This window comes from Helicoverpa armigera, chromosome 17 (assembly GCF_030705265.1).
Source record: "Helicoverpa armigera isolate CAAS_96S chromosome 17, ASM3070526v1, whole genome shotgun sequence".
NCBI lineage: Eukaryota > Metazoa > Arthropoda > Insecta > Lepidoptera > Noctuidae > Helicoverpa > Helicoverpa armigera.
In genome coordinates this window covers 8,007,546-8,026,675 of record NC_087136.1, presented here as the reverse complement: position 1 = coordinate 8,026,675, position 19,130 = coordinate 8,007,546, and the positions used below count along the sequence as shown (strand labels likewise).

At 38.8% G+C, this 19,130-nt stretch overlaps 2 protein-coding genes across 3 annotated transcripts in view; both read right to left on the bottom strand.

Moving 5' to 3' along the window:
• The window catches only part of LOC110384279 (mortality factor 4-like protein 1), a 185,841-nt gene extending 167,969 nt beyond the window's left edge, over window positions 1-17,872 (bottom strand). The window contains exon 1 of the mRNA XM_021345498.3: window positions 17,869-17,872. The gene's annotated coding sequence lies outside the window, so the exon portion shown is untranslated. The remainder of the gene's footprint in view (window positions 1-17,868) is intronic.
• Window positions 1,017-5,669, bottom strand: LOC135118030 (uncharacterized). Of its 2 annotated transcripts, XM_064038901.1 has the most exons (3): window positions 5,532-5,669; window positions 5,098-5,416; window positions 1,017-4,515 (listed from the first exon to the last, which is right to left on the bottom strand). In XM_064038901.1, exon 3 carries the CDS (start codon window positions 3,918-3,920, stop codon window positions 2,091-2,093), a length of 1,830 nt encoding a protein of 609 aa, XP_063894971.1. In that variant the 5' UTR covers window positions 3,921-4,515; window positions 5,098-5,416; window positions 5,532-5,669; the 3' UTR covers window positions 1,017-2,090. The 2 variants fall into 2 exon arrangements, with proteins under 2 accessions (XP_063894971.1, XP_063894972.1); XM_064038902.1 differs by lacking the exon at window positions 5,532-5,669 and having other exon boundaries at window positions 5,098-5,501.
• Window positions 17,873-19,130: the final 1,258 nt, after the last annotated feature.

Below are 19,130 nucleotides of genomic sequence, written 5' to 3'. Positions count from 1 at the left end.
ATTGTTTTAATGCAAAAGTACAGTGGGCAATTTTTGCAATGTTTGTAAAGTTCTCGTGTATGCCAAATTACGCTTTATTGTTCTAAGATTAAGGGTGATAGTGTGTGCATTAGTAACGTGGTGATATGTAGGGTGGCAATAAATAAAGTGTCGGAATCTAGGAGTATTGGTATCGGTCGCGACTGATAAAAGTCCTCTTTCGCACGACCGACTTGTGATCTTTTCTTAGTGATGTGCTGAATTCGTTTCTAGCAGTGTTATCGATGAAGATGCCGCAAAGATATTGTGTTGAAAAAAATAATCCAGTAAATTAGAAATGATTTGATTCAGAATACATAAGATTGGGTGTGTTTACATACATGCATAATGCTTTAATAGCAGCGTTTTACCTGAAATAAAACGCATATTAAATACTTACCTTATTTGAAGCTTACTATTTGAGATAGGCCCTTTCCGTTTTCCGGTTATATATTTCCTTCTCCTTCACTCCTTTACGCCTGTCTCGCTCGCACACTCCCCACCAGGCAGGTCCGAGCTCAGTCGGAGGCTCGAAGGCATATCATGAATCATTGAGTCGAAAATACCAGGCAGAAATTATTTGTAAGCTTCAAATAAGGTAAGTATTTAATATGCGTTTTATTTCAGGTAAAACGCTGCTATTAAATCCATGACCGTTATTTGAAGCTTACTATTTGAGACGTGTTTGTTATCGCCTGGTGGTGGGGACGCCAATGTGAAATAAGTTTGACTGACTTCAGAAAAATAATAAAAACAATTAGATATAGATTAGCAATTATTTGAAGGGTGAACTTCAGAAAAATAAAATAAAAACAATTAGATATAGATTAGCAATTATTTGACGGGTGAACTTCAGAAAAATAAAATAAAAACAATTAGATATAGATTAGCAATTATTTGAAGGGTGATGTATTATCACATAACCAACCAGCTGTATCAGCTTCAGAGTGTGCCAGAAATAAAAAATAAAAAATGCTTTTCTTAGAATCAAGTTTTTTATTCAATAAAACATAATATTTACCTTGTACAAACAAAAAAATAAACAATAATTAACAAATCGTAATAACAAACATCAGCATTGTAATAATCAACAGATCAATAGGTATTGAAAATCAAATTTTAATCAGCTGCATTAAACATTCTAGTAATGCTGTTGCTAGCAGGGGCTGGCATTACCTCTCGCCTGTAGAAACGTGTAAAAGTATCTTTGGAACTCCAATTTCCTCTGGACAGAATCTCATCGAGAGGAAGGTTATCAGACCAATTTTTCGAAGACACAGCTGAACGTAGACTTCCCGGTGTAACGGGTATACCAGCCTCGGTTAGTACAGTTTTAACCCATCCCGCAATCACAGTACGAGATGCCGCCTTTGCTTGTCCTCTGATGTTTATAAATAAGTTTGGACAGTTACCCGAAACTCGTCTATCCCTAAGGAGAACAATCATTCTTCTTACCCAAAAAACAGGATCCAGATTTTTATCACTGGCATTAGGCAGTAACTTCCAACCCGATTGCCTATGAGTGGCACTGTCGGTTTTAGAGCCAAATATTGGTTTTAAAACGATGCTGCTGCCATCGTCGACGCAATGATCTGAGTCCACTAACAGCAATGTGAGGTCATGAACTCGTCTGCCCGAGCACAGGAGGAGGAGTGTTGCTGTATGCCGAGAAACAGCAAAAGCGTTATTTCCATCTATAGTGTTAGAACTTAAGAAGGCGGTCAGTGCATCTATATTCCAGACTGGAGGCTTTCGGGTGATCGGCTTCTTTAAAGCAATTGACTTTAAGACGTGCTTAACAAATGTATGCGAACTTATTCGTCCAGCATCCTCAGCATTGCTAAGTGTAGCCACCACCGATTTATGAAGTAAAATAGTGTTGTAAGAAAGCTTGTCGATTAGATGTAGGTCTGCCAGATATCTAGCAACGATGGGCCCGGTAGGATGACAAGGGTCAAAATTATGCTTTTTAGACCAAGATACCCATCGATCCCATGCTACCTTGTAGGTTCTAAGAGTGGAAGGACGCCACGAGGCTTTAAGTAATAGTATTTGGTCTTCATTCCAACCTGTTAAACTTTTCGACCACCCCCACACTTCCATACTTCGAGCGCCATCTCTTGAACCTTGGGGGGTGGCAGGCCGGTCGTGGTGTCTATTATATTCTCCCTGAGATTGGTGATCGACCACGGAGCTGCTACTGCTCGGGCTTTGAGATCGGCCCGCCAGAACACTCGACCCCACCGGGGGACAATTAACAGGTACAGCCCGATCGCCGAGTTGAGATGGGCTAGCACCTTGGGTATTAGGTACGGTGGTGGGAACACCCACGCCAGGTGGTAGTTCCACTGCCGGGAAAAGGCATTGTGGAATAAAGCTTGGGTGTCTGTTAAATCCAAAGACACGTAGTTGGATACCACCTTTGCCCGACTGGACGCAAATAGATCCACTACCGGAATACCAAACTTGTGAAATATCTTGTCCGTGCATGCGGGTAGAAGATGCCACTCTGGAGCTCGTTTGTGTCTGGATAGGTGATCTGCATGTCCGTTGTAAATGCCGGGTATATAACTGAGTGTAAGATTTATTTGATGAAACTCTAGTAAGTTGAACACTCTCCGAGTTACTTCCATTAGAGATGGTGACCTCGTACCGCCCTCGTTTCGCAAGTGGGACACAACTGTTCGATTGTCGCACTGAAACAGGGCAGTGGACCTGCCCATTACAGGCCCGTGGGATTCGAGCACCTTTAAGATCGCCAACATCTCCTTGAGATTGCAATGTAGATGCCGTTCTTGAGCGGTCCACGTACCCGACACTGCATAACTGTCCACCTGAGCTCCCAAGCCAGATCGGAGGCATCTGTGGTCACAAAATGAGTTGGTGGTGGCAGATGGATAGCAGATGGCTGGTGGCAGTTGTGAAGCCACCACCGGAGATCTCCTAGGACTTCGTCTGGTAAGGGGATCTCCTTCCTGACTGGCATAGTCAGAGACGCATTTAGGAAGCTGAGCAGAGACCGATGATGTAGTCTGCCCTGTGGTACTACAAAACTCGCAAAGTTTAGAAGGCCCACTAGGCTTTGTAATTCTTGCAGGCAAGCCTTGCCTAAGTTTAGCATTAAAGAGACCTTGTGAATAACGTTTTCGACCTTGTCCTGTGGAAGGGATTTTGTGTTGTCCCAGGGATCCCACTGAACTCCCAGGTACACAAGACTCTTCTGCGGGAATACAACAGATTTCTTTAGGTTGACTTGCCACCCTAGATATTCCAGACGGTTCAGGAGAGTATGAACATGAGTTTGCAGAGTGTCTTTGTCTTGATGAGCCACCAGAAAATCGTCTAAATAGACAATTATGCGCAGATTCTGCTCCCGCAATGTCTGAGCGACCCAGTTGCTCAGGGAAGCAAACACCTTCGGTGCTGTACTGAGGCCGAAGGGTAAGCAGGTCATTTCTAAAAGTTCCCCTTGATAAATGAGGCGCAAAAATCTCCTGTGTGCCGGAGAAATCGGTAAATGAAAGTACGCTTGCGATAGGTCTATTTTGCAAAGCCAGTCGCCTGGCTGAAGGAACTCTGGTACACGAAATACATTTATCAGGCGGAAGGGTTCCGTTTTTACATAGTTGTTTAAGGCTCTTAGGTTGAATATTGGGCGATCGGAGCCATCGCTCTTTGGCACAAGAAACATGGTTGACAGGAAGCTCGGGGAAAGCGGCACTACTTCTAACACACCTTGGTCTTTCATCTGACTGATGAGTGCCGACATCGATTCGGACTCCTGTGTGATGTAAGGACCTTTCCTCACATGTGGCCAGATTAGGGGTGGTTTTAGAAGAAAGGGTATGCGATACCCTGTTATTATGCGCAACAGAAAGTTTGGAGCCCCCATTTCCTCCCATCGATTGTAAAATCGTGCCAGTTGACCCGCCCTGAATTTTATCGAGTCAGTACTTACGATTTTTGTTCCCAGAGTTATAGTCAGAGGAGACTCCGGGGCGTTTACGGTTTCCTTTGCCCTGACTCTGCGGCTTGTAGGTTTGGCGGCCACCTCGTGAGCGAAATGAACTTCTGTTGTTACTTGCAGGCGCCGTGCGACGGTCACTCAGATTGTTCTGTTGTTGAGGGCGTTCATGATAGCAGTCCTGTGAGGACTGGCGGTATTGATAATGTGGATGAGGCAAAGAGGCGCAGCATCCATGGCTGGTACCCTGCGAGGGTCCATGATAGCGAGCCGACCCCTGGGGGGGGGTGGCGTGTAACATTACTTGGTCCTGCTTGCGCAACGGAGCCACTTGTAGGTTTAGATAAGGGCCAGAAAGTCTTCTTAACTCCGCCCATCTTCTCAAGGGCAGCGGTAAACGCTTCACATTCGAATAAATGCCGGTCCGATGGTGGGATCTTGCTTAGCGTTGCCCTCATTAAAGGATCACGAACCTGATTAGTTATTCCGGCTCGGCGCTTTTGTAAAACTTCCGCTCTGTGACCACAGATAAGCTGCAATAAATCAGAAGACACTTTATGGAAATCACCTTTAGAAAAAACCTCCGTGATCTTGTCCTGCAAGCTATTAAAATTTAAATCCTGTTCTGCGTGAGCCCAGGATAGTAGTTCTGTCAGGGTAGATGATAAGGCCTGCCTTTGTTTCAGTGCACAAAAGGTGAGAGCGGCGTAAGCTTTGTCAATAGAGGCCAAAAAGCGCGACTGATCATACACACGAATCTCCTCATTGGCCTCTAGGTCAATAAAACCAGGTTTATGGCAATATGATTTTTGCACTTCAAAATACCTAACCTCACTCCATTCACTTTTGTTAAAATGTTGTATATCCTGAAGAGATTTCAACAAGTTTTCTGGTGCTTTAGGGTACGCAGGTTCCTTCAGCTTTGTTTCAATATCAAAATTAAACGGTAGTTCAACTTGACAAGGTTCACTGGTGCACGTGTCGCTAACCTCCTTATACAAGATTCCACTGACACTATCATCAATCGATAAATCATTGTCTACAACTGACGGGGGCTCAACGCCACCACAAGGCACTACCGATGTTAAAGAAATTTGCTGACGTAATGCACTCACCTCTCGAAATAACTTGTGCATCTGCCGATCGTCTTTTCGTGATTTACGACTGTGTTTGCCCCTCCTTCTTTTGTGGCCACGTTTCTTCTTTCGGTCGGAGGAGGACGTGGAATCCGTGGTATCACTTGACGAAGAGTGGCTGCTACTGGATGAACTTCTAACTGAGCGTGCACGTTTCCGAGAGCTGGATTGAGTTGGCTTTGGTACACAATCCCGCGATAAATCGTGTCGCGGCTCCTCAATAATAGCGGTCACACATGTATTATTGTCTATATCATCCATCCTGAAAGTAAAAACTTTCCAAAAGATAGGTAGGTATCTGTAAAACACAAATTTACAAGTAAGACACAGTATAAATAGACACTACACCGAGACCAGGAGAAGGAACAATAGGTAAATGTCACTAAAAATAACGTTAATAACAGGTTACATACCTTAGTAATCAATTCGAATTACAACAGCTATATTAATCGAATTTAAAAAACGAACGGTAAAACCGTTAATTTTATATATATAACAATAAATTATCGCGCGCAGCGATACTTTTATTTACGGTTTGTTGGTGAAGACAACCGTACTGGCCGGAAAACAAGACGCCAATGATTCATGATATGCCTTCGAGCCTCCGACTGAGCTCGGACCTGCCTGGTGGGGAGTGTGCGAGCGAGACAGGCGTAAAGGAGTGAAGGAGAAGGAAATATATAACCGGAAAACGGAAAGGGCCTATCTCAAATAGTAAGCTTCAAATAACGGTCATGGATTTAATAGTGACATTTCTATGCGAAATAGGAGGAAGTACTTGTTACCACAGGCAGATTTACATGAATTTGACTACAATAATTATTTTATAATATGTAATTTCAATATTGTAGAGATAATCCTAAGCACTTACACGAAACTGATTTTCGGAGGCTTGAAGTGCAGAGTAGTATATTTATTATTTGGCATACCTTATAAAGTTGGTTATATAATAAATAAGATTTTTATTTCAAGACACCTTAAAACTTTTATCGTCACAACCGACACCTATCGATATATCGACACACCTCCCACCACTACCATTACTTAGTGTTCCCGGCACGTTGCAGTCAGCTGCGAGTCTTTTGTCTGTTTTCTTTTTAATTACCTCCAATAAATAGCCACTCAGCAGCCAGCCGCTGCTATTTAAGATAGGGAGGGAGACTCAGACACGCGGTGTCGTGGACACTGGCGATTTACAATGATACGATGTCGATGAGAAAATGTATTGGGTTTTTGAGGTAAGTATTGGTATTTGGTTTTGAATGTGTGTTCGGGTGTTCGTTTGATTTGTGGCATTATAATATTCTAATCCTCCTAGTTTTTGGGGAGTCGGTTAAAAGCTAGTTTGTTTTGTATATATTTTATGAAGGGTACTTACGAATGAAATTGGGTTGGTTTTGCTTTGGTTAGCTAAAATTTTTCAAGGATTAGTGATGTTATACCTACCAGTACCTATTTCAACAACCAGTATTGATTCTGATTTCATGGCTTTGGCTTCATTTATACTTTTGATCTAGCTGTTTGTGTGTGAAGAAGTAACTAACATACACACTAATCATTATAAGTGATATAAGATTAAATACTTGTGAACCATACCTATGTGTGTCGTCGAGTGTAAAAAACACACACAAAAAAACAAATCGCAAATCCAATTTGTAACAAATAACGTAAAATCTAACCGTGCTCTGACTTCCCAACATACCAAATATCAAAAAACACTCCGAAAGCTACTTCCTTAAATTTTTCACACAGCAAAAGTGATTTCCCTGACTCCACCATAATGTTATGGCAATAAAAAGACACGGGAAATGTAACCGAATGTGTTTGCGATGGTCGTTACAAATATAAAGTGTCCCATTTAGACCACAGGGATGGATTTGGGCGGTTTATGGGTTTCGTATTGGTCTGTGTGTGGAAAAATTTGTGTTGGTGGATAGGAATTATATTTAATGCGTAAAATTTTGGTTAATGAAGTTTTTATTTCGTGAACTTCATACTTTATAGTTAGTGGAAAAGGTTTATAAAAAAAAATTACAACCAAATAAATGATGCTTTCTATTTTTCAGGAATTACATACCTAATGCATTATTTTTAAAAAAATATTTTTGTATAAATGCATCGGAAAAAGACTACAAAATAGTCACATAAACTAATAAAACACGCTCGGTGACCTGGTCACTCATTCATAAAAACTCATTCAAAATTAAAATCAATCATCATCATACCAATCCACCTAAAAACCAAAAACATCAACTTTACAGGATTTCTCACGCACAAAACGATTTTCCTTCCCCGCCTATAAAAAGAACATGAGTGAATATAAGCTTCGTAACGCACCTACACGGCCATTACAAAAAAATAAAGTGTCCTACTAAAGGGCAGGGCCGCACTTGAATGTGGGGCCCGTTAGTGCTCGGAGTGTGGGGGCAATGGGTCCCAGGCGTGGTGCTTCGAGCTGTGTTTTATTGATATTTTAGCGTTGGAATGATTTTTCGTTTTGCTACGAGTCTCTTGGGGTGATACCGTTAGTATTGATGGTTGGGTACAGGGATGGATTTTAAGTGGGATTTTTTTCTGATGCTTTTAGATTTTTTTTTATCAATTTTACGTATATGGGGTAAAGTAGCCGAACGTTAATTCTGCAGGTAAATTACGATATTACAATAATTATTTATTGTGAACAGTACCAGAGTTCAACTGCCATTAAATAAAAAAATATGTGATCGGTATAATATAAAAAGTTATTTAATTTGATTCCTAGCATTTCTAGCGTTCTCGTCATTTATGTATTCATAAAACACTGAAAATATGTCCACCGTCCAAAGATATACTTACAACAAATAAATGTCCCAAATACACCCCCTCAATGCTGGACATATCAGTACGTCTACAGCAAAATGATCGACATACATCAGCGCCTGAAACATTCACGGTAACGACACGCCGCGTAACACACGGTTATGATTGCACCGCTCTTACGGACCTTGCGACTTACTGCTAGTCTTTCTTTTTTATGTTTTTTTTTGAATTGTAAGAAAAAAATGTGATGCCATAGAATGGACTAAAATAATAATACTCAATTTTTTTTCTTTAAAAGATTTCTCGTAGAGAAACCTACTTTTTTCTGATATTTAATGCAATAAAGAAAATCTTTCTACGGTTCATTAGACGTGCTACTAAAATTATTAATATGTGTAGGTATAGCAACATGATCGACATACATCAGCGCCTGAAACATTCACAGTAAGACACGCCGCGTAACATACGATTATGATTGCACTGCTCTTGCCGACCTTATAGTTACACTTCAGTGATATCTTTTCAAAGGGAAAGATATGTATCTTTCTTCATTAAAGTTTTTTTTTTGCATTGTAAGAAAAAATTACACTCATCAAAAAATGTGAACGATAGAATTGTCTAAAATAATTATGGCCACAATAGTTTTATTGTTTAATAGCGGGAGGTGAACCTACATTTCTTATTCTGTTATTAAAAAAAAATACAGAAACTACGAATTACTGCTAGTTACCGCGTTTTGGACAAGACACTGATACGTTTTGAGAGGGAGAATTATGACTTTTTTTTTTAATTGAGGTGGTATTTAGGAGTTACTGTAATTGCTAAGAATGTTTTTTTAACTAACCATGTAAACTACTCTGAATGGCAAAGCTTCTTCTAAAACCCCACAAAAAGTATCAATCAACCACGGAACACCAATAAACATCCGCATCGTGCTAAACCGTACCGAAGCCGAATATTAAATTATTCCAGTGTTAACTTCCACCCAGTAAACATGTCAGCTAAACATCTTAAATAAGCTTGTAACAAAACCCTACGGTGTCCATCTTATACCCACCGAGGATATTTCACAAAACAATGTGGGAAAGATAAAAATACGAGGCGACATGAGCTTCAACAGATATTGTCAACGTTGTAAATCGTAATTCGATAACACGGGACTGTACGGAGAAATGTCGACAATATTGTCACCCTACTATAATTTTATGTCTTGTTCGTACATTGGTGCGTTTGTTTGTTTTGCATTGTTGTGAATGTTGATAGTGGGTAATGGATATTTTTATGTTTATGTCGTCTATTTTGTAGTAAACAGAATGATTCACCTACTCTCCCGAGTATTTCTTAGCTAACACAATTACATTTTTCATAACCCGATTATGTACTTTGGGATTCTTTTACTATTGTGAATAATGCAGGTATTCTTATATTGTATCGACTACTTATATTTAAAAGTTTGCAACCTGCCTTACTATTTTGTGCGACTAACTATTTCATTTCAGTTCTTTAAAAAAATATCTGCCTTGACACTCCAACAAAAAAAAAAAACTATCTACTTCTAAAAAAAACCACAGTCACTATCAGCCAATATCGAGTAACAACTCCTCGGATCGCATCTATCAGAATAATCTACGTAGCTTGGTGGATTCGCATAAATCCGGCGCGGCGCGGGCGCAGCGTAAAGCCTCCTTGTCGAACAAGGATGGCCACTCAGCGGAGATAGCCACAACGGATCTTATCTCCCGGTGACAATACTGCAAGTTGTGCATTGTTGCACGAATTAATGTTCGGTTTTATAGATTTTAGCGTATTTTGTTGTGTTTTGGTTTGGGTTGTGCACTTTGTGGTGCAATTTTTCAATCATAAAGCACTATTTTCTAAGTTTTGAGTAACAGGTTAGTAGTTTATAATCTAGCTCTGTTTTGGATACTGGCAATGCAATGTGTTTTGTTCTGTTTTGGTTTGGGTTGTGCACTTTGTGATGAAATTCCATAATACTGCTCTAATTAAATAGGCTTGTACTTATGGTTCATTTTGTAGCTATCTTATAGATTTTTACAAGTTATCGAAGTCTCCTATGAATCCAGCAATGTGATAAGTACCTAATGATCATCTCATGTCAACATATCAACTCCGTGACACGAGGCCAACATTCAGCTAGGCCAGACATGATGCTTTTACTTGAAGAATTTACCTCAGCATATTCAAACCCATCTACAAAAAAGGAAATTAGATTGATATCATTCCAAAACTCGCAAATGATCACGCAATTAAAACAAATAAACATCGAGCAACTTTAATCCCAACTTTCAAACAGCGAAGTATTCACAATTCGTCAGCTGCGAACTTGAACAACTAATTCCCAGCAATGGCTTAAAACAAAGTGTTGTAATTAGTCAATAGGGGAGACAGGGCAACTCCTAACAAGTTATTTGGCACGGCCATTTCGGCCCGTGTTTATTATCCGGGTGTCCCCAACTAATTTATTGGACCCTTAGCGCCCTTGCCCGTAGATGGATCACCTAATTTAACATTAAGGCTGCCTACAGGTGCTTTGCTGTATTGATGGTCATCAGTTTTGTTTTGGGTGGCACAAAACAAGGGCATGTTGTTTGAATGTCGAAAATTACTGAAAGTAAGGCTATTTCATGTCTGTCAAACAGCTGTGCATGTATATTAGGCATATTTGCATCTGGTTATAAATAAGAGTGCAGCAAATGCGCTCCTATATTATAAATATTAGCAGTACCTATTTAGAATTAAACAAAATAATGTAAAATTACATGTGTACAAATGGAAGGAATATGTCTGTGTCACCTTTTGTCACTTAGAAATCAAATTAAATTCAAAATTCGAATTCCATTCATGATAATCGACAAGAATTCCTTAACCTTTCCCAGAAAAAAAAGAACAACAAAGGTTGCTATCACAAATAATTTTGTCACTGGCCCCAAATAAATATGGCGGTTATTTATCGGTCACGCAAGACAATCGCACTTGTAATTACCGGGAGGACAGACGGACTCCCTGCTGTGAGGTCCCACGTACGTGGGGTAGGTAGAATGCGTGGTGTTACTTCGTTTAGAGAGGATAGTTTCTAATTAGGTGTGTTTTGTTTTTGGTAGGTCGAAAAAAATTGTATAAACTGCACTCGACTGTTCTCCCTAGAAAATGCGGTGGTTTTATGATTTTTTATTCTGTTTATTATTTTATGATTTTTGTAAAGAAATGCAAAAATATGAATGTGTTATTTAAGCTCCATGTCTTCATATTGGTTTGGATACAACTAGGTAACATTTTCATAGCATGAAACACCTATTAAAAAGTGGGCTGGGGAATATGCAATCCCTCCAAAAATACAATGTATAAAGTGCCAAGTTACTCTTTGCAATCTTTCCATCGTAAAAGAATTGCGTTCTCATAGAAGCCAAGTTCTGCTCAATTTCTTTTGTAGTTAAGTTTAACTTATCAATAGTTTTATACTTACAGAGACTTATGTCCACCAAAACAAATGTCTTCATTACTAATTACAGCTACCATAGTTAACGTAACAAACTCCTTGCACGACGCTGTTGTGGTCACCGTCTATGGTCTCCCAGGGGGCGAAGGGGGTAAGCGAGGGTCAGGGGGTGAGGGGGGGTGGTGGTCCACAAGACACGTAACGACGTCTTCACATTAATTATCTCGGGAACCCGCACTGAGATTCGGACGTGCCAATCTTTTGCTGTTCTTTTGTTTTTGTTGCTAAGTAGGTATAATATTTTTCGTTTACACACGAAAGAGTTTGGTTGTCATGGCGTAGATAGATATATGCTGCATATACTTTAATGGTACACAAATTGATTAAAAAACGAAGTAAAGAAGGTGACAAAAGACGATCTTATAGCAAAGAGCAATCTCTTCTATACAAGCTTATGTAGATACATAAAAAAATAAATTCTTCCAGCCTAAGTACTGATATCCTCTATTGATTTATATAATTTTAAGATAGTGCCATTAGAAAGAATCATTCTTTAAAAAGTACGTAAATATCTGGAGGTACAATTTAGGTCAGTTGGCTACCCATGTTACGATTTTTAAAACAAAACAGTCCATGTAGTATGCAAAGGTAAATTATTTAAATTCACCCTTAACGATTCATAAGAGCGGAAATTATAGGTATTATCAGATTATGGCGGTCACATTATGTTGCGAAACTTTTATGTTGCTATTATTTTTTTAAGGTTTGGTTGATAGGCATTTAGGGTGGCACAGCACAAGTGAATTGCAGAAGTCTGAACCACCAACAGATAGCTAGTTTCATGACTCTATAGGAAGAGCGACACAACTGTTAGAAATGCCTGGTATACCTAGTTGGTTGCACAGAAACAATGATATATTTGAAGAATAGCCGTGTACATACCATATAGGGACAAAGGATTATATTGTCAAGGCGTAAAACAATGGTTGAATAAAGACCTCAAATTCTGACTGTTGTGAAAGGTTGCGGAAACTTGTTTAACTCTACAAGCAATTTTTTCTTCTTCTAGCCTATCATGGCAATTACAGATATTGTTCAAAGTTCATCTACTGCTAGCATACTCCTTTAAGTTAAACTTAGTATGTACGGGATGCTGTGACGAGGTCCCCATCAATAATGAGCGCAGCCGGCCCACAGTCGCGGGACATACACCAAATTATTCAGCGACTTTGTAGGGTTGATACTGAATGTATGTCGTTTAATCAGGGCAGGACGTGAGCTATAGAAAAACTTAAGTTGATCAAGGCAAAAAAGGAGGTTTAATAACGTTTAGAAGTGGACAGTTCTCTGCAGAATTTCATTAGAAAATGGCACCAATGAAAATGATGTCTTTGAGCAATAAAATTACTTTGTCAAATTGCAAGGGTATTAAGTGCAGTCATTTGTTTTTGGAGGCAATGTAAATAGGGTATAAGGTTTGCGATTTGGTCATTATAGTCGTTGGCAAAATGGATGAGGTTACTTCTCTGCAGTTCCGATGAAATTCTCTCGATATGCAATCCATTTTACCGCTAACCCTATCTTAAAGCGGTGTCAAGAGTGACCGTTCGTAAATTATTTGTTCAAATTTAGAACGGGATCGGTTAAACGTTTCGGGGCACCAATAATTAATATGAACACCAGATTGAGATGACCTTCCCCTCTCCCCTTGTCATGGTGAGAAGATGAGTTCGAAGGGTTGATTGGTCTGAAATCAGGGGTCAAGCGATACTGGTGGGTGTGTAGCTCGTATCGCAATTACTCGGACAGTCCGTTCAGTGACAAATGTTTATGAGTTTGTCACTTGTTCGCTTGCACCGAGGGTACCTCGTTCCCGTACCTGCCCGAGGGAGACATATGAGTTTCGGTAGAATTCAGTTTAACGATCTTTTAGATTGATGTACGAATATTTTGTTCGAGTTAATTGTTCGATGGTTATTAATGGGTTGAGCTTGAGTTTTTTAATTTAATTTTGACGTGCATTTATGCCAGGCTTATTTGGGTGGTGTGTATGTCATTTTGTTCTCGTGTGGTTTATGACTCACGTAATTATGGTTCTTGTGAGCCATTATGACGCTTTTTACTAAATTATGGCTGTTTTGGGATGTAAGAACTTACACTCATTATGTTCTTTATTAAACCCTTACAGGTTTTGTCTTTATTACCTACCGGATATTGCAATTCAGGTATATGCATAGTAAAGAAAAATAAAGTCTGCGCCTACTTAGCTGAAAAATTGGTTGTTACATTTACATATGTTTTCAAAGTCACTGTACCTACATAATATGTAAGAATGTTTCCTAAAATTGAAATCCGTTATTATTGTCATGTAATAAACCTTCGTATGATGTGTATTGTACAAATATATGTGGGAACAGAATGGTTTGATGTTGTGGAAGCAACGAAATGAGCCATAAACTAGTTGTTGTGCCGACTGCCGAATGACATTACTGAGTACGTGCCTCCATAGAGTGGCCATTAATACAGCGGGTATAGGTCCCTACAACCGGCAATTTTGCTTACTAGAGATAGGAATTTGACAGTGTCTACGGCTGTATGAAGGTTTGTATGAAGTTAAGCAAATCAAAACATAAAATATTGGAAACACTCATGGACTCATGTGCCTGGGAGGGCACGTAAAGCTGGCGGTTCCAAAGGCTACTCACTCAGTAGCAGTCGTTTTTAGACTTCCACGTCAGAGGTAGTCAGGTGGATTTGAGAAGATCAAGTGCTTAGGTGATTATCTCAAGCTCACTCGATCACTCTTGGAGTGAGGTTGAATAAAAATTCCAAACAAATGTACTGTTTTGTGTATCAATTTAATTACTAAAAAAATTGGACACTGGTTTCATATTTTTACATTTCTAACTAAAGAAATCGCCCTAAGAGGTCTCCATAGTTTTCTTAACCCGGCATCTGATCCGGCATCTTCGTAGCCCACCGTCTTGTAGCACGGTGGAGCGTCGTTACAGAGCGGCAATCATTCTCTCGTGAGGAGCTGCCGACTATCGCACGTAATTAACCAATGTCCGACCGTCGTCCGTGCAAGGAAGGGTGGAAACTAGATGAGGCTAAGAAATAGGGTTAGTTCTGTTTGAAGAAAAATGTTGCTGAAGAAAATGTTTGATTTTTTTAAATCTAAATATTTTCTGCTTCTTGTGGAGTGAGCTGCATATTTAATCTCCTAAAAAGCCCTAGTGTCGAATTTTTTTCGAATCCACCTGACAGTTTTTGATGTGAATCAAAATATCAGTGTACAACTTTCAAAAATATATATAAAGATTTCAGGCTTTGCGTAAAAAAAATAGTTTAAGTAATTAACTTTAAGCGTGCAGTGCAACGATACCAAATGCAAGCGTTCTGGAACTAGAATTTCTTAAGATGTTACTCACAGAATTCATAGTAATGGAAACATACTTGCCTATAAGAAATAGATTGACAAGCAAATTGTTGGCATCAAGCCTCCTTGTATAAACCAATCACACAAAATCCACGCCATCTCCGAGTCACATCTATTAACCCGACATCTTCCGTCATTGGGTCGCGCCCCGCCAATATGGTTGGTTCATTAGCTCTCTTCCCAAACGACCTCTCTGGTCACCCGGGTCTAGGGGACAAGGAAACTCCACTTATTGTATTTTTGCTCGAACCGTGATGGAATGGGCTGTCATTTTGTCCAAACGAGGAAATAAAGTCGTCCCAAAGTTGGGAGAATTCGTTTTGCTTGATTACGTGTTGTGTTTAGGTTGTCTATGGATGTTTTGTCTTTGTTTGCAGTTTTTGTTTTGATGAAGAACTTCGTGCATATTTTTGTTTGGTGAAATCACATGGCGGAAGTATCTGAATGCGAATAAAGAATACTGACACGCCATTTGTGTTAGATTGAAACTATGCAATAGAAAAGTTGTGACATTTATTCAGAAATCTGTATACCTAAGTGAAATTAATGCATTTACTGCCTGAAAGTTAGACTTACCAGGTTTTAGGCATATGCATATTATTGAAATCTGTTTATTTTTTTGGAATAAACATTATTAGAATGTCCCAGTCACCAGAAGGTTGAACTGAAACAGTTTTGTTAACTTCGTAACTAAAAATAAAACAAAAAGAAAAAGAAAACCCATAAACTTGCCCCAAAAATCACATTCACTTTTCCCGCGTAAACTACACACATGACATAAACAATAGCACAAAATGGCGTCACATATTAGCCGCGCGATTGGTTTCACGCAGCGCTCGCACGCTCCGTTTGTCTGTATCCTGTGCGGAAGCGGACATGACGGGGGATGGCGTGGTTGTCGCCAGGGTAGAGGATTAGTTTGTGCTGGTATTATTTGGTGTTATGGTTGGGTAAATAAGCAAAGGGAAAAAATGAAGAAGTTTGTTTGGTGAAACAAAAGGATCTAGAGGACTTTGGGGACATATGACTAAATAGCTACCACATTCCTTCTTCTTCTTCTAAGAGCATTAAAACAGGACGTGCATCGCCAAGCATTTGATTGTTCAGTCATTTTTGAACAATCAACTTACAAATGTGATTCATTCCAAACATTCAAACCTTGTCGTCTAAATAAACAATTTAAACAAAAGAATGCAAAATAACAATCAAAAGCTACAATAAGTTGACAAAACATTCTTCATCAAAGAAAATAAAAACCAAGATGGCGACAGAGATGTAAAATTAAAATTAATTTATGCACACAACGGGCAAAGAATGCCACAGACAAAAGACTGGGGAACTTCTGTTATTTTAATGTAAAGCTGGATTTGTAGAGCGTGATGGAAGATATGCTATACGATAAATATATTTTTAATAGGTTCTGCTAGTGACAGCTAGTGGTTTCTGCACCTACCAGAGGGAACTTCGTGCATCATCACTGCTGGGCACAGGTGTCTCACACAGAAAAGGATTGAGCGTTAATCACAGCGCTCTCTCTGCGGATTGGTGATTACAGACTTTATAGTTCAAGGTTCCTTGAGATGTTTTCCTTCACCTTCTTCACGCATCCGGATAAAAAGTTGGCTATGTACTTTCTCAGGCTCTAGGAATTACGAAAATACTGGTTGGCACGCAAGAATTACTAATAGCTTTAAATATTACTTTGTCTTTAGTTTATCTTTCACTGGTAACTCAACTTCACAAAGTATGAAATATTATCCGTTGTAAAGTTTACGTGGTGAAAATTTCGACATTTTGCAGCAAAGCCACGACATTTGCGGGATGCCAGACAAACGTTTGACAGGGGAAGAAAGAAGTCCTTTAATTTCTGTGATCCTGGTACTCGCGTTATGGTTATTCAAAGAATTTTGCAGTTATTTATTTATTATAAATTGATTTAGAATAGTTTCGGGTTGATATTATTTTAACTAATTTATGTATGTAGCAAAAGATTTTTTATTTGCCTATCATGTTTGTAGAAATTGTCATCAAAGTTGGTCCTCCTACTTAAGTGCTCTACTACTAATCATACTATACATCGTACTAGTAATCATTTTATATTTCAAAGAAATAGGTCAGAACTAAAATGTGCTCTATGAAGAAAACGGGTGATACACGTCCTTATTAAAAAATAATACCATTTTTATTTATAGTCTTTAACGTGAATAAACCCAGTATAAGGTGACGACACCCGATATTAGCTCTATGCTTCCGAGGGCGCGGGAAAACTCGGCCTCCTGTCGCGAAGATGAATCCTTACCCACGCGACTACTGGGAGACTCACCCTAAATATTACAACTTATTTTGCAGTTCATAAATAGAACGTGTTTAAAATAAGACCTCTATTGCTTTGACATAAGAGTGACTTTTAATGGAGGATTGTTAAATGAATGGTAAATATAAAGTTGTATATTTGAATATTTTGATGTTCTTTTTTTAATATCACAGACACAAAGTCCTGTTTATGGCAATTTGTTTCCGTGGCGTCGCGTCGTTGTCATGTTAATAGATTTATGGTCAATTTTTCGGGTTAGCAAGGTATTAATGTTTTATTTCGTATTTTTCATTAGCTTTGTTTATAAAGTGGAGTAAATGAAAATATAGTAGGGGTTCCATTATTAGCAAAACCGAAATTCAATTTATTGTGTTCATGCAACTTTAGTTAATGGTTAAGATACTTAAACTCAAATGAAGAATATAACGAACACTAATAACTAAAAAAGATACTATCGACCTGATACAACCTCCTTAGTCACCAGAAAAACAAACCAAATTTAAAAAAAGAACATCTCCCCATCTTGAAAATGCTTGCAGCCAGTTTCTCAATTTGACGTTTGACCTCTGTCCCTACCGCTTACACACGATTAACGTTCACAACACAAGTGTATCGAGATCGGCCCGCCACTAATCTACCGTGTGTGACGTTCCTAAGAAATTCAATTGAAAATATCCGGATTTTGCTCACTGGACGGGGAATTCCTTTAAGTGATGTTTTTCAAATGGTTTCCGTTAGATTAGACATGGGTTTGGTGGTCTCACACTGGCTTGGGGAAAAATATATTTCGGTGTAAGTGAAGCCTTAGAGAAGCAAATTATAAATATATTTTAAGCCTTAACAATATTATAAAAGTTCAAGAGTCTCCAAATCAGCACGATTTTTTTTGTAAAATCTTGAGTTATTTATTGCGCTCAATATTTAAAAAATAAAAATAGACATAAGGACCACAGGATCAAATACTTACTATGAATAAAAAATTAAAGGACTTTTTTACGTTTTTAAAAATATGTGTAGTTAATGTAATAATGGGAGCATTTTCCTGATATAATGATTACTTAATTTAATTAAAAACTTTTAACAGTCTTACCTAATATTTTCTTAGATACAAACTTTTCAGTGGTTGTTGTGAGACGTATCCAAGTTTCCCCAATAAAACTATTAGAATGTATGTCACGGCGGTCGTCGAGCCACATTTCACCGACAACGAGGGGAGAGACATCGAGTGGATTTTAAAGTGTTTCCTACTGATACCAGATCGAAACGAGATGGGAATTGAAAAGTGAAGGAAATTCTAGGGTAGTTTTGGTGGTCCTTTTATGGGTTTTAGGACCAAAAAGGCCAAATTGAGGTATTGAAGATATGAATGTTGTAAAGGATTCGTATTCTTTCTTGTCTGAAAAGTTTGGCAAATTAGTTAAGATCATATGTAACAAGTATTGCTATTTAAGTATTCAATGTATCAAATTGTTTTCGAACTTGAATTTAGTTATTCGTTTGTTGTGTTGTACACAAGCATCAAATGCAAACCAATAAAACTGTATCATCATCTCACTTATTTGCGTATACAACTGACCGAGAAGGGTGTATACAAGGGGGAAAGCATACGTAGAAAGTATTAAAAGTATGAGTACAAAAATAAAACAGAGTATTTACAGTACAACGGTCAGAGACACTAGGACACAGGAGAGGCAATTTCGATCTCGCAAAAAGGTCGAATACAGCCCTCTCCAATTTCACAGAGAGCCCCTACAAAAGATCACTCACGTTAACTATGAATGAACCAAAACAACCCACCAGGCCGAATACGAAAAATTAAAAAGTAAAACATTTCCGAAACGGAAATAGGAATTGAATTTAAGTACATTTTAAACGAACCCCGGGCTTTGACTGGCCCAAATAATAGAATCCCGGTTCGAACGTGAATGCTTTTTTGATCTTTTTGCTGTAGCATCCCCTTAACGGCAGAAGCATTTGCGCCGCGCGACTAAATGGATTATTTT

Bases quoted from the DNA above. Each gene is read 5' to 3' on its own strand.
- LOC135118030 (XM_064038901.1), bottom strand. From the start codon at position 3,920: ATGGGAGGAAATGGGGGCTCCAAACTTTCTGTTGCGCATAATAACAGG.